The sequence below is a fragment of the Balaenoptera ricei genome, chromosome X (assembly GCF_028023285.1).
Source record: "Balaenoptera ricei isolate mBalRic1 chromosome X, mBalRic1.hap2, whole genome shotgun sequence".
Lineage (NCBI taxonomy): Eukaryota > Metazoa > Chordata > Mammalia > Artiodactyla > Balaenopteridae > Balaenoptera > Balaenoptera ricei.
The window spans coordinates 103,573,227-103,589,331 of NC_082660.1; the positions used below are offsets into that span (position 1 = coordinate 103,573,227).

General features: G+C 38.1%; 1 protein-coding gene across 1 annotated transcript in view; it reads right to left on the reverse strand.

Moving 5' to 3' along the window:
• Positions 1–1,041: 1,041 nt before the first annotated feature.
• The window catches only part of IL13RA2 (interleukin 13 receptor subunit alpha 2), a 68,778-nt gene continuing 53,714 nt past the window's right edge, over positions 1,042–16,105 (reverse strand). The window contains exon 9 of the mRNA XM_059911229.1: positions 1,042–1,070. Coding sequence (XP_059767212.1) covers positions 1,060–1,070 — 11 coding nt within the window. The 3' untranslated portion in view covers positions 1,042–1,059. The remainder of the gene's footprint in view (positions 1,071–16,105) is intronic.

A 16,105-nucleotide genomic window follows, 5' to 3' on the forward strand; every position in this document is an offset into this window, starting at 1 on the left:
TGTTTTAAGCAAGGAAAGAGCCTTTGAAGTTTAGTCTCCTGCCATATGATTTTACGTTGTGTTATTCACTTCATGATGATCATTTTGCCTTGCAGCTCTTCAGTTGAAAGTCAGAAGCCATACTCTTGACCGGAAGACCTCCAAAGTTTATTTCAGAGAAGGTCACACTCTGCTTACATTCCTCCAAGTTGCTGGTAAAGAGGAAGGGCACAGGAATCCCCTATACCCTGGCCAAGGAGGACACATTGCAGTGCTCCCATGACCCAGAAGAATATGAGCCAGATTAAAGATTATGACCTGAGATTATAAACTGATAAAAACATTTTAAAATAACATATTCAGAGACGTATTCTATCTTAAAGGTTAAGATTGTAGGTACTGGGATATTATAGAACAGGGATTAAATCCTGGCTCCTTTGCTTCTTAGCTATTGACCTTGAGCAAGTTTCTAAACTAACCTCTCTAAGCTTCAGTTTCTTTATTTGTTAAATGGTATAATCTCTATGTTGGCAGTATCCACAGAGTTATCTCTGTCTAGGCACTTCCAAACTCACATACCCACGCTCAAAAACCTACTCAGCAAACAAAGGACCCTCCAGTTGTTAGTAGCCCCCCCTTCCTCAGAGGGCAGCAAATGATTATAAATAATTTTTGCTGTCCCATGTAGACAATTACAGAGGCTACCAAACAGGGTTATTGTGAAATTGAATGAGATAATGGATCTAAAGTGATTTGCACGCTGGCACATAAGTGTAAACCAAATGTTAGCTGTTGTTATTTTGATTATTACTATTTAGCTTATGGACTCTTTCACTGAGCATATTTCTCCAATGTCTGTGCAAATGATAACGTGGATGGTAGGGAAGTACTTAAGGTTTTAGTGTAAATTTAAAAGAAAAAAAAAACACTCACAAACTCAAAAATCAGATCCTGTGTCTTTAAGGAGGTTCACTTTGCCCGGGCATTGTTTTCTCTTTTGCCCTGAATATTTGCAGTGCAGTCCTCACAAAGTAAATTGTCTCCTGCATCATCCATATCCTGTGTTCTGGTGGAAGTGCATCATTTTACATCTTCTGAGAGAAATAAAGAGAAACATAACATTTATTGAGCTCTTATTTTGTGATCTGTGAAATACTACATAATGTGGTTATTTAATCCTCAAGAAAGAAAAGTAAGTGGTATTATTCTCCCATTTGGAATGTTGGTCTCAGAGATGTTAATTAATCCTAATGTTATCCCTTGCTTTGAATAGGATACCGCCAAACCCACACCAGTCACAAACCTCCCACCACAACCAAATCTATTAATCTAGAGGGAAAAATTTAAAAAACACAACAACACATTTCCAAGGTATGTGCACAGTGTTTCAAAATATCTTGAAATCTGAAGACTTTATAAATTGATTTTTTTCCTTTGCCAATGGCTTTGCTTTGTCCTAGACACTTTGTCACAGCTGTTGGATTGTCAAAAGTAAATAAAAGAACATCCTTGCTATTCTCTTTGCCTCATCTGATCCTTGTTTCTTTACATTCAGGTAGAATAGAGGGGCTGAGTTCCTGAGCTCCCTCCTGCCAGGAATGTACATCTATTAAGAAAAATTATGTCTTTGTCTCAGCCAGATTTCTCCCTTTTCTCCCCTTTTCTCTCCAACCACTCCCTCAAAACAGGAAATCATAGGATCTCTGACCCTGGGCTGTCCCTGGTTACAGACTTCTAATTCTCCACTTCTCTTTTTAAACCAGCATCTAGAAGGGGCCTGGAGATGGTTGCTTTCACATTCCTATTCAGATCATGTTCTCAGCACCAACCCTTCCCATCTTCTGCCTGTGAACTTCCTTTTCACACAGCTCCAAGCAGAAGTAGAAGCAGTGGGTTTGAAGGAGGGGAAGTTAGACTTTGGAGATATGTTTGGGGTGATTGTAAGACATTTGAATAGAGATGCAGATATGGGGCTCGGGTCAAAGCTCTGGAATGAAGACCCAGAAATGGGAGGTGGTACCCAAGGCCAAGAGAATGGATGAGGTTACACAAGGAGACAATGGAGGAGAAAGGAACGGAAGGAAGGGGAAGGGAAGAGAACAGTGTTCAGAACAGAATTCTGGGGTCTGACTACTTGGCAAAGACAGGGCAAGAAGAGGAAGATTGGCTAGGGAAGTGAGCAGAGGACAGATTACCCATCTATCTATCTCACTCTTTCCATAGTCGCATCAGCTGTTGACTGCACAGTACTTGAAGCCGGTATGAACTCCATCATCAGCAGTCTATTTTTATTGTCTTATGTACTTGCTGTCAACTTCTAAACATTTTTTTCCATCCTTAAGGACACTGAAGGACAATTTGTTTCTCATTCAGCATCAGATTGAATCAAAGATTTTGGTTAAGCAGGCAGTAAACAAATCTAAACCTCTGTGTGCCCAAGAAACACAAGTGCCCTTCCTTAATGACTATCTCCTCCTGAGTAATACTCTAGCCTTCAGTGTTAGCATTACCTTACTTTTCAGGTGGGCAGGTCTTTGGAGTTATTAACATATCTCAAACTGTTTTGTCCTTGAAATACTCTCTTAGGAGATATAAATAGTGGTGGTCTACTTATACATGGAATCTAAAAAAGCCAAGCTCATAGAAACAGAGTAGAATGGTGGTTACCAGGGGCTGAGGGGTGAGGGAAAGAGAGAAATATTGGTCAAAGGATACAAACTTCCAGTTATCAGATGAATAGGTTCTGAGGATCTAATGTACAGCATGGTGATTATGATTAATAATATGGCATAAAATACTTGAAAGTTGCTGAGATCTTATATGTTCTTACCACAATAAAGAAGTAGTAATTGGGGCTTCCCTGGTGGTGCAGTGGTTAAGAATCTGCCTGCCAATGCAAGGGACATGGGTTCGAGCCCTGGCCCAGGAAGATCCCACATGCCACGGAGCAACTAAGCCCGTGCGCCACAACTACTGAGCCTGAGCTCTAGAGCCCCCAAGCCGCAACTACTGAGCCCATGTGCCACAACTACTGAAGCCTGCACGCCTAAAGCCTGTACTCCGCAACAAGAGAAGCCATGACAGTGAGAAGCCCCTCACTGCAACGAAGAGTAGCCCCCGCTCACTGCAACTAGAGAAAGCCTGCACACAGCAACAAAGACCCAACACAGCCAAAATTAAATTAATTAATTTTTTAAAAAGTGGTAATTATGTCGTGTGATGGAGGTATTAGCTAAGGCTATGATGGTAATCATTTTGGAACATGTGTGTCAAATCCACACATTGTAAAGTTGTATACCTTATTTATTTATTTATTTTATTTTTTGGCTGTGTTGGGTCTTCGTTTCTGTGCGAGGGCTTTCTCCAGTTGCGGCAAGCGGGGGCCACTCTTCATCGCGGTGCATGGGCCTCTCACTGTCGCGGCCCCTCCCGTTGCGGAGCACAGGCTCCAGACGCGCAGGCTCAGTAGTTGTGGCTCACGGGCCCAGTTGCTCCGCGGCATGTGGGATCTTCCCAGACCAGGGCTCGAACCCGTGTCCCCTGCATTGGCAGGCAGATTCTCAACCACTGCGCCACCAGGGAAGCCCTAAAGTTGTATACCTTAAACATGCCCAATGTTGTATGTTAATTATACCTCAATGAAGCTAGATTAAAAATAGCTTTATTTGTGGATTTTAAAAAGTAATTTCCCAATTAAACAAATTTGAAAAATGCTGAATGTTACTATCTGAGAGCCACAACATGTAGTATAATAAAGGCTCTGCCAAGTCCTGCAGTTAAAAAACAAAAAGATTTAACTTTGCTTAACCAGAATTTCCCAGTTATTTGAACCCAGAATGCTTTTTCTATGGAACACTTACTAACATCCAGCAGACCGAAGTTCCACAGAGCACATGTAGGTGTTTTACTAATCCAAAGAACACTTTTTAACACTAACCACAAAATCCATTTTACAACCAAGGAAAATTATCTGCACTTAAAAGTGCTCTCATTTTCATGGGAATTGCTACATAGTATATCAAGTACGGCCAGTGGTACATACTGGCCAGAGAGCTAAGGAGGGATGAGGGAAAGTCTGTGTTATGTAAGAGAGAGAAGTTTACTGGCTGTCTTAGTCAGTTTGGGTGGCTATAGCAAATTACCATACACTGTGGATTAAACAACAAATATTTATTTCTCACAGTTCTGGAGGTTAAGTCCAAGACCAAAGCACCAGCATATCTAGTGTCTGATAGGGCATGCTTCCTGATTCACAAATGACCTTCTTGTTGTTATATTCTCACAAAAAGAGAGAGAAAAGAAGCAAGTTCTTTCACATCTCCCCTTATAAGAGCATTAATCCCATCATGTGGGCTCCACTTTCATGACCTAATTACCTCCCAAAGGCCCCATCTCCTAATATCATCACATTGTGGATTCGAATTTCAACATATGAATTTTGAGAGGACATAAACATTCAGTTCATAGCATTGGCCCATATTGGAAAATGGCCTGTGCCTTTGGCCTCATTAACACCATGTTCTCAATAGCTGAATGAACCAACCTCAGACAGGATAACACACACCTCAGCAACATGCAATTTTCCAGTGCCTTTCTCTGTTCTTTAAACATGGAGTTGTTATTAATTAGTAAAACAATTCTTGTTCTGGAAAGTTACTTTCCAAACTGATGGTGTCTGCTACAGGAAATAGCTTGCAGACATCTTTTAATTTAGTATTTGAAAAAGTACAAATCTGTACCTCAGCTCTTCTTTCTTAGCTAGCATCATGTTTTAAACACTGTTTTGCCTTAAAATTTTTTACTTTATCAGTTTGGAATTCTAACTGCATACAGTAAACTTGAGTTGCAGACCAAGTTCCCTTGAAATTGGTAGCTCAGGCAATTATTTCATATAAGACATTAAAAAAATCAAACTACAGGGACTTCCCTGGTGGTCCAGTGGTTAAGAATTTGCCTTCCAACGCAGGTTTGATACCTGGTCAGGGAACTAAGATCCCACATGTCACGGGGCAACTAAGCCCACGTGCTGCAACTACTGAGCCTGCACGCTTTAGACCCCGCACTCTACAACTAGAGAGCCCGTGCACCACAACTTCTGAACCCATGCACCACACCTAGAGAGAAGTCTGAGCACCGCAACTAGAGAAGCCCACACTCCGCAAAGAAAGATCCCACATGCATAATGAAACCCCGTGTGCCACAACTAAGACCCGACACAGCCAAAAAAAAAAAAAACCTACAAGAATTTTTTTATATTCTTTAAATGATGGAAAATAGCGCAAGCTAATTTTCTGACTGGTGGAGAGAGTGAATGAGAAAACACTTCATTCATGCCATTATGTCTTCCTTTATAGACCAAGGTTTTTACTCTTTCTTGCCACTTCAAGAATATTTACTGAGCACCTATTCATTTACTATAGGATAGTATATTGGATATAGCTCTAAAGTTGAGTAATGGCTTCCATTCCCCTCCACAACTGACTTACTAGGTAATCCTCCCAAGTCATTTAACTTTCTTTTGTCCCAATTTTCTCATTAATTACTATGCTATCTAGAAGTTTCTACGAAGAACTTCAATCCCACAGCCCACTCTTCCAACTACCTCACATGCTTAATTCTGAAAATGAGTGCTGGTAAAGATGGCCAAAGTCCAGAATATTTTAAGGCCTTCTGCAAAAGATTGGAGCTATCTGTATGAAGAGGAAATAGAGTTCAAATTATTCCCTTCTCAGGGTATAATCCTTTTGGATTTGACTCTGTTGACTGACCCTTCTGACGTGTTCTCCATATAACCAATGCCCTGAGAGGGGTCAAGGCATTCACCTGTTTGCAAGGAGACACAATTTGCTTAACCACCACCCAAAATATAAATATAAAAAAATTAACAAACCTTGAACTAAACCTCACAACTTATACAAAGTTAACTTGAAATGGATCATAGATTTAAATGTAAAACTGTAAAACTTTTAGAAGGTAAAATAAGAGAAAATCTTCAGCACCAAGAGCTTGATGAGGCGTTCTTAGGCATGACACCACATGCAAAATCCATAAAAGGAAAAATTGATAAATTGTATGTCAACAAAATTAAAATACTTTGCTCTGAGAAAGACCTTGTGAAGGAGATGTAAAAACAAGCTACAGACTGGGAGAGAATATTTGCAAACCTCATATCCAAAAAAAGGTATCATGTCTAGAATATATAGTTGATACTTGAACAATGTGGGGGTTTGGGGCGTCAACCCTCTGCTCAGTTGAAAATCTGCATATAACTTATAGTTCACCCTCCATACCCATGTTTCCTCCATATCCACAGTTCTGCATCCACAGATTCAACCAAACACAAATGGTGTTGTACTACTGAAAACATTCCATGTATAATTGGACCCACACTGTTCAAACCCATGTTGTTCAAGGGTCAACTGTATAAAGGATTATCAAGACTCAGCAGTAAGAACACAACCAAATTAGAAAATGGGCAAAAGACATAAAGAGACATTCCACCAAAGAGGATATAAAGATGGCCAATAAGCACGTGAAAAAATGTTCCACGTCACTTATTATTAGGGAAATGTAAATTGAAACCACAATGAGATAGCACTACATACTTATCAAAATAGCTAAAATAAAAAATAGTGATACAGAGAAACAATATTCATTCATTGCTGGTGGGAATGAAAAATGGTATGGGTGCTCTAGACAAGACTGACAGTTTATTGTAAAACTAAACATGCAACTACTGTATGATCCAGCAACTGCACTCTTGGAAATTAATTATAGAGAAACTAAAACTTATGTTCATATAAAGTCCTGTATATGAATATTCATAGCATCTTTATTCATAATAACTAAAAACTGGAGTCATCCCAAATGTTCTTCAGTGGGTGAGTCAATAAAACAACTGTTATACATCTACACTATGTAATTCTACTCAGGAATAAAAAATAACAAACTATTTATACGTACAACTTGGATGATCTCAAAAAATTATGCTGAGTGAAAAAAGCTAATCTCAAAAGGCTATATATTATATGATTCCATTTAAACAACATTCTCAAAATGACAAAATTATACAGATGGAGAATAGATTAGTGGTTCACCAGTGGATAAGGACTGGGGACAGGGGGCAGAGAAGGAGAGATGGATGTGGCTAAAAATGGGTAACACTATGGATTTCTGTGGTGATAGAACAGTTCTGAATGTTGATAAAATTGTGAAAAAATTGCATAGAATTACACACACACACACGCGTGCGTGCACGTGCACACACGAGTACATGTAAAACTGGTGAAATAAGCTATGTAGCTTATATCAATGTTGGTTTTCTGGCTTTAATATTGTACTATGTGTATGCAGAATGTTACCACTGAGGGGAACTGGATGAAGAGTACATGGGACCTCTTTGCACATCATTTTGCAACTTCCTGTGAATTTATCACTATTTCAAAATAGTTGTTCTTACAAGAAGGTGCAAACACATGAGTGACACACCAACAAGGTTGATGCTGTTTTGGTTCCAAAATACCAGCATTTACCTATTCCTGGTACTTTGTATTTGCTATTCCCTCTGCTTACAGTACATTTTTCCCGCCATTCCTTCCATGGCTCACTCCTTTTCACTTTTCAGATTTCATCAGAGAGAGCTTTCCTGAGCACTCTTTTCAAAATATTACTAAACACAAACAACCACATAAACAACTTCATAGCACACTATTTCTTCAAAATGCTCATCATAAGCTACATGTTATTTCTTCAATTATTTAGGTTTCTCTGTCTCACTAAACTGCAAGCTCCGTGGAGTAAGGTCCTGTTTATTTTTGGTCACTTTGTATCCCCAGAAATTAACACATTGAAGGCACTCATTAAATATTGTTGAAAAAGAGAATGAATAAATTGTACCATCCCAGCTTGGTGCTGGGGATGCACAAAGCCTAATTTACTAATATACAGCTCTCCTTTACACAGAGTGTCTTCTCAGCTCTCTCAAGAAGCTACCATAGCACTGGTGTGGGGCTAACTAATATTTGGAGATACAAAATCCCAGCCAAGGTTTTAATTTTTTTTGTCTTTTCATCTCATTATGATTAATCCTATGTACCTTATAGGTTTGTTGTAAGAAACAATTAGAGGCATGTTTATGAACATACTTTGAAATGCATAAAAAGCTACAACAGTGCCCAGCAGCACCACCAACATTGTTATCACAGGTTGTTTTGGCAATACACAGAATAGCCTGATGTAGTCAGCTTTATGGGGGCTCTGAATCTTCATGCCAAATATACGCAAACTCCAGTCAGTAGTTACCATGCTGGAATAAGTCCATATTTTCACAAATGAAATTATTTTTTTAAACATCTTTATTGGAGTATAATTTCTTTACAATGGTGTGTTAGCTTCTGCTTTATAACAAAGTGAATCAGTTATACATATACAATATGTTCCCATATCTCTTCCCTCTTGTGTCTCCCTCCCACCCTCCCTATCTCACCCCTCTAGGTGGTCACAAAGCACCAAGCTGATCTCCCTGTGCTATGTGGCTGCTTCCCACTAGCTATCTATTTTACATTTGGTAGTATATATATGTCCATGACACTCTCTCACCCTGTCACATCTCACCCCTCCCCCTCCCCATATCCTCAAGTCCATTCTCTTGTAGGTCTGTGTCTTTATTCCCGTCTTGCCACTAGGTTCTTCATGATCTTTTTTTTTTTTTTCCTTAGATTCCATATATATGTGTTAGCATACTGTATTTGTTTTTCTCTTTCTGACTTACTTCACTCTGTATGACAGACTCTAACTCCATCCGCCTCATTACAAATACCTCCATTTCATTTCTTTTTATGGCTGAGTAATATTCCATTGTATATATGTGCCACATCTTCTTTATCCATTCATCCGATGATGGACACTTAGGTTGCTTCCATGTCCTGGCTATTGTAACTAGAGCTGCAATGAACATTGTGGTACATGTCTCTTTTTGAATTATGGTTTTCTCAGAGCAAATGGCCAGTAGTGGGATTGCTGGGTCACATGGTAGTTGTATATTTAGATTTTTAACGAACCTCCACACTGTTCTCCATAGTGGCTGTATCAATTTACATGCCCACCAAGAGTGCAAGAGGGTTCCCTTTTCCCCACACCCTCTCCAGCATTTATTGTTTGTACATTTTTTGATGACGGCCATTCTGACTGGTGTGAGGTGATACCTCATTGTAGTTTTGATTTGCATTTCTCTAATGATTAATGATGTTGAGCATTCTTTCATGTGTTTGTTGGCAATCTGTACATCTTCTTTGGAGAAATGTCTTTTTAGGTCTTCTGCCCATTTTTGGATTGGGTTGTTTGTTTTTGTCATATTGAGCTTCATGACCTGCTTGTAAATTTTGGAGATTAATCCTTTGTCAGGTGCTTCATTTACAAATATTTTCTCCCATTCTAAGGGTTGTTTTTTCGTCTTGTTTATGGTTTCCTTTGCCTGTGCAAAAGCTTTTAAGTTTCATTAGGTCCCATTTGTTTATTTTTGTTTTTATTTCCATTTCTCTAGGAGGTGGGTCAAACAGGATCTTGCTGTGATTTATGTCATAGAGTGTTGTGCCCATGTTTTCCTCTAAGAGTTTTATAGTGTGTGGCCTTAGATTTAGGTCTTAAATCCGTTTTGAGTTGATTTTTGTGTATGGTGTTAGGAAGTGTTCTAATTTCATTCTTTTACAGGTAGCTCTCCAGTTTTGCCAGCACCACTTATTAAAGAGGCTGTCTATTCTACATTGTATATTCTTGCCTCCTTTATCAAAGATAAGTTGACAGTATGTGTGTGGGTTTATCTCTGGGCTTTCTATCCTGTTCCATTGATCTATATTTCTGTTTTTGTGCCAGTACCATCCTGTCTTGATTACTGCAGCTTTGTAGTGTAGGCTGAAATCAGGGAGCCTGATTTCTCCAGCGCCGTTTTCCTTTCACAAGATTGCTTTGGCTATTCAGGGTCCTTTGTGTTTCCATACAGATTGTGAAATTTTTTGTTCTAGTTCTGTGAAAAATGCCATTGGTAGTCCAATAGGGATTGCATTGAATCTGTAGATTGCTTTGGGCAGTATAGTCATTTTCACAATGTTGATTATTCCAATCCAAGAACATGGTGTATCTCTCCATCTCTTTGTATCGTCTTTAATTTCTTTCATCAGTGTCTTATAGTTTTCTGCATACAGGTCTTCTGCCTCCTTAGGTAGGTTTATTCCTAGGTGTTTTATTCTTTTTGTTGCAATGGTAAATGGCAGTGTTTCCTTAATTTCTCTTTCAGATTGTTCGTCATTAGTGTATAGGAATGCAAGAGATTTCTGTGCATTCATTTTGTATCCTGCAACTTTACCAAATTCATTGATTAGCTCTAGTAGTTTTCTGGTAGCATTTTTAGGATTCTCTATGTATGGTATCATGTCATCTGGAAACAGTGACAGCTTTACTTCTTCTTTTTCAATTTGGATGACTTTTATTTCTTTTTCTTCTCTGATTGCTGTGGCTAAAACTTCTAAAACTATGTTGAATAATAGTGGTGAGAGTGGGCAACCTTGTCATGTTCCTGATCTTAGAGGAAATGGTTTCAGTTTTTCACCATTGAGAATGATGTTGGCTGTGGGTTTGTCATATATGGCCTTTATCATGTTGAAGTAGGTTCCCTCTACACCTACTTTCTAGAGAGATTTTATCATAAATAGGTGTTGAATTTTGTTGAAAGCTTTTTCTGCATCTATTGAGATGGTCATATGGTTTTTATCCTTCAAGTTGTTAATATGGTGTATCACATTGATTGATTTGCATATATTGAAGAATCCCTGCATTGCTGGGATAAACCCCATTTGATCATGGTGTATGATCCTTTTAATGTGCTGTTGGATTCTGTTTGCTAGTATTTTGTTGAGGATTTTTGCATCTATGTTCATCAGTGATATTGGCCTGTAGTCTTCTTTCTTTGTGACATCTTTGTCTGGTTTTGGTGTCAGGGGGATGGTGGCCTTGTAGAATGAGTTTGGGAGTGTTCCTCCCTCTGCTATATTTTGGAAGAGTTTGAGAAGGATAGGTGTTAGCTCTTCTCTAAATGTTGATAGAATTCACCTGTGAAGCCATCTGGTCCTGGGCTTTTGTTTGTTGGAAGATTTTAATCACAGTCTCAATTTCAGTGCTTGTGATGGTCTGTTTATATTTTCTATTTCTTCCTGGTTCAGTCTCGGCAGGTTGTACTTTTCTAAGAATTTGCCCATTTCTTCCAGGTTGTACATTTTATTGGCATATAGTTGCTTGTAGTAATCTCTCACGATCCTTCGTATTTCTGCAGTGTCAGTTTTTACTTCTCGTTTTTCGTTTCTAATTCTATTGATTTGAGTCTTCTTCCTTTTTTTCTTGATGAGTCTGGCTAATGGTTTAACAATTTTGTTTATCTTCTCAAAGAACCAGCTTTTAGTTTTATTGACCTCTGCTATTGTTTCTCTCATTTCTTTTTCATTTATTTCTGATCTGATCTTTATGATTTCTTTCCTTCTGCTAACTTTGGGGTTTTTTTGTTCTTCTTTGTCTAATTGCTTTAGGTGTAAGGTTAGGTTGTTTATTTGAGATTTTTCTTGTTTCTTGAGGTAGGATTGTATTGCTATACACTTCCCTCTTAGAACTGCTTTTGCTGCATCCCATAGGTTTTGCGTCATCAGGTTTTAACTGTTTTTTGTTTCTAGGTATTTTTAGATTTCCCTTAGACTTCTTCAGTGATCTCTTGGTTATTTAGTAGTGTATTGTTTAGCCTCCATGTGTTTGTATTTTTTACAGTTTTTTTCCTGTATTGATATCTACTCTCATAACATTGTGGTCGGAAAAGATACTTGATATGATTTCAATTTTCTTAAATTCACCAAGGCTTCATTTGTGACCGAGGATATGATCTATCCTGGAGAATGTTCCATGAGCACTTGAGAAGGAAGTGTATTCTGTTGGTTTTGGGTGGAATGTCCTATAAATAGCAATTAAGTCCAACTTGTCTAATGTGTCATTTAAAGCTTGTGTTTCTTTATTTATTTTCATTTTGCATGATCTGTCCCTTGGTAAAAGTGGGGTGTTAAAGTCCCCTACTATGATTGTTACTGTTGATTTCCCCTTTTATGGCTGTTAGCATTTGCCTTATGTATTGAGGTGCTCCTATGTTGGGTGCATAAATATTTACAATTGTTATACCTTCCTCTTGGATTGATCCCTTGATCACTATGTAGTGTCCTTCTTTGTCTCTTGTAATAGTCTTTATTTTAAAGTCTGTTTTGTCTGATATGAGAATTGCTACTCCAGCTTTCTTTTGATTTCCATTTGCACGGAATATCTTTTCCATACCCTCACTCTCAGTCTGTATGTGTCCCTGGTTCTGAAGTGGGTCTCTTGTAGACAGCCTATATACAGGTCTTGTTTTTGTATCCATTCAGCCAGTCTATGTCTTTTGGTTCGAGCATTTAATCCACTTACATTTAAGGTAATTATCAATATGTATGTTCCTATTACCATTTTCTTAACTGCTTTGGGTTTGTTTTTGTAGGTGTTTTCCTTCTATTGTGTTTCCTGCCTAGAGAAGTTCCTTTAGCATTTGTTGTAAAGCTGGTTTGGTGGTGCTGAATTCTCTTAACTTTTGCTTGTCTGTAAAGGTTTTAATTTCTCTGTCAAATCTGAATGAGATCCTTGCTGCGTAGAGTAATCTTGGTTGCAGGTTTTTCCCTTTCATCACTTTAACTATGTCCTTCCACTCCCTTCTAGCTTGCAGAGTTTCTGCTGAAAGATCAGCGTTAACCTTATGGGGATTCCCTTGTATGTTATTTGTTGTTTTTCCCTCGCTGCTTTTAATATTTTTTCTTTGTATTTAATTTTTGATAGTTTGATTAATATGTGTCTTGGCATGTTTCTCCTTGGATTTATCCTGTATGAGACTCTCTGCACTTCCTGGACTTTATTGACTATTTCCTTTCCCATGTTAGGGAAGTTTTCAACTATAATCTCTTCAAAGATTTTCTCAGTCCCTTTCTTTTTCTCTTCTTCTTCTGGGAGCCCTATAATTCGAATGTTGGTGCATTTAATGTTGTCCCAGAGGTCTCTCAGAGTGTCCTCAATTCTCTTCATTCTTTTTTCTTTATTCTTCTCTGTGGTAGTTATTTCCACTATTTTATCTTCCAGGTCACTTATCCATTCTTCTGCCTCAGTTGTTCTGCTATTGATTCCTTCTAGAGAATTTTTAATTTCGTTTACTGTGTTGTTCATCATTGTTTGTTTGCTCTTTAGTTCTTCTAGGCCCTTGTTAAACGTTTCTTGTATTTTCTCCATTCTATTTCCAAGATTTTAGATCATCATTACTATCATTACTCTGAATTCTTTTTCAGGTAGACTGCCTACTTCCTCTTCATTTGTTTGGTCTGGTGGGTTTTTACCTTGCTCCTTCATCTGCTGCATATTTCTCTGTCTTCTCATTTTGCTTCACTTACTGTGTTTGAGGTCTCCTTTTTGCAGGCACCAGGTTATTAGTTCCTGTTGTTTTTGGTGTCTGCCCCCAGTGGGTGAGGTTGGTTCAGTGGCTTGTGTAGGCTTCCTGGTGGAGGGGACTGGTGCCTGTGTTCTGGTGGGCAGGGCCGCATCTGGCAGTGTGTTTTGGAGTGTCTGTGAACTTAGTATGATTTTAGGCAGCCTCTCTGCTGATGGGTGAGGTTGTGTTCCTGTCTTGCTAGTTGTTTGGCATGGGGCATCCAGCACTGGCACTTGCTGGCCATTGGGTGGAGCTGGGTCTTTTAGCATTGAGATGGAGATTTCTGGGAGAGCTCTTGTCAATTGATATTACATGGGTCCAGGAGGTCTCTGGTGGTTCAATGTCCTGAACTCCTGAACTTGGCTCTCCCACCTTGGAGGCTCAGGCCTGACATCAGGCTGGAGCACCAAGACCAGGTTCTCTTTTTTTCACAGCTCTCCCAGGAATCATGAATTGAAGTCTGAGAAAGCCCATTATGTACAGCTGTGATGGAAATTAACGACTAAAGCAGTGCCATTAGAATTGAATTCTGGATACAAATGCTGGTCCAGGAACCGTTTGATTCTTGTCTTTTGATGGCTTTCATGAAATAGATTTTTGGTCAATTACAATAAGGCAGAATGGAGGAGACTCCTTGCCTGACAGCAGTTTTCCAACAGCCAGATGAAGAGACACATAGGGCAGCGTCCTGAACAAAGGAGCTCCTGTCCTCGTGGAGTTTGGGAACCTGCCAAATTATAATTTTAAAGGAACCATATATGTAGCAAATATGCTACAAGAAAAGAAAGAAGAAAAAGGTAAACAAATAGTAGATGAACAGTATTCACTAAAACATATTGCTGTGAAACAGGGGCAAATCATGACCAAACATATAGCTAAGAATTCAAAGACGTGAATGGAAAAAACACCTTGTCTTTAAAAAAAATAAAGGACACAAAATAAAATTCTCAAGAAAGGTTAAGATGACAGAAGAAGATTGAAATGAGTTGGAAAAGTTCAGGAAAGTAGAAGAAAAAAATTAAACTATCACAGAAATTAAGGCCATTTTGGAAGCAGCAAAAAGGAATAGAAACATAATTAAAATCACTGAAAGAAATAGGAAGACTGACCTGAGAAAAGTGGTTTTTAAAAAATGGAAAAGAATTTAAAAGAATTAGAAAGAAACTGTTGACTTTTTAAGACATAACTAGGAGATCCAACACATACATAATTGGTTTCCCAGAAAAAGGGAAGGACAAATTAGATGAGAAAAAATTGTTCAAGAGCTTGATACTAGGAAATTTCCTTAAATTCAAAGAAATATTTGAATTTATATGTTAAAGAACACATGACATTCCAAGAAAAACAGACATTAAGACATTATCCTAGTAAAGTTCCTGGATTTCAGAAACAGAAAGACTCCTTTGGACACTCAGACAAAAAACAAAACAAACAATAAAAAGTGGGAGAAGTTCATGCTGAACTTAAACTTTTGTGTAGAAGCATTAAACTCAGGAAAAGAAAATGTGGACAGTGTTGTTCAATTAGAAATAAATATTTTCCAATATAAATGAAAAAAATTATTAGAGGACAAATTTAGCAAAGTAAGAACTGATGGTATAAACAGCAGCAGAAGTTTTGTTGAGCAGTGGATCTATTTAAACATTGAGCAGTGGATCTATTTAAACATAAGATTAAAGATAAAACACCTGTGGAAATTATGGTAATAAAACACAATGTAAATGCTACAGTGGAAATATGGAAATAAGATAACTTTTTAAAGTATACTTGTGAATTAAAATGAGATACCACTACACACTTATTGGAATGGTCAAATCCAAAAATCTGACAATACCAATTACTGGCAAAGATGAGGAGCAACAGGAACTCTCATTCATTGTTAGTGGGAATGCAAAATGGTACAGTCACTCTGGAAGCAATTTCTTACATAGCTAAACATTGTCTTACCATATGATCTAGCAGTTATGCTCCTAGATATTTAACCAACTGATGTGAAAGCTAATACCCACACAAGAACATGCACACAAACTTTATACCAGCTTTATTCATAATCTCTCTCTCTCTCACCCACACATACACACACACACATACACACACAAACTGGAAGCAACCAAGATGTCCTTTAATAGCTGAATGGATAAGCAAACTATGGTACATCAATATAACAGATTATTATTCAGGAATAAAAAGAAATGAGCTATCAAATCATGAAAAGAGATGGATGAAACTTGAATGCATGTTGCTAAGTAAAATAAGCTAGTCTGAAAAAGGCTATACACTGCATGATATCAATTATATGACATTCTGGAAAAGGTAAAGCTATAAATAAAAATATCAGTGGTTGCCAGGGGTTCAGGTGTAGTATAGAGGATTTTTCAGGGCAGTGAAACTATTCTGTATGATGTTATGGTAAATACGTGACATTACACATTTGTCAAAACCCATAGAACTTTACAGCACAAAAAGTGAATCTTAATGTATGCATATGAAAAAAAATATTTTGACATCGAGAATGGAATGCAGAATTTGACTAAACAATCTAACTATATTACAAATGTATGAAACAACCTCACTAAGGGGTGGAGGAAAACGGTGCTG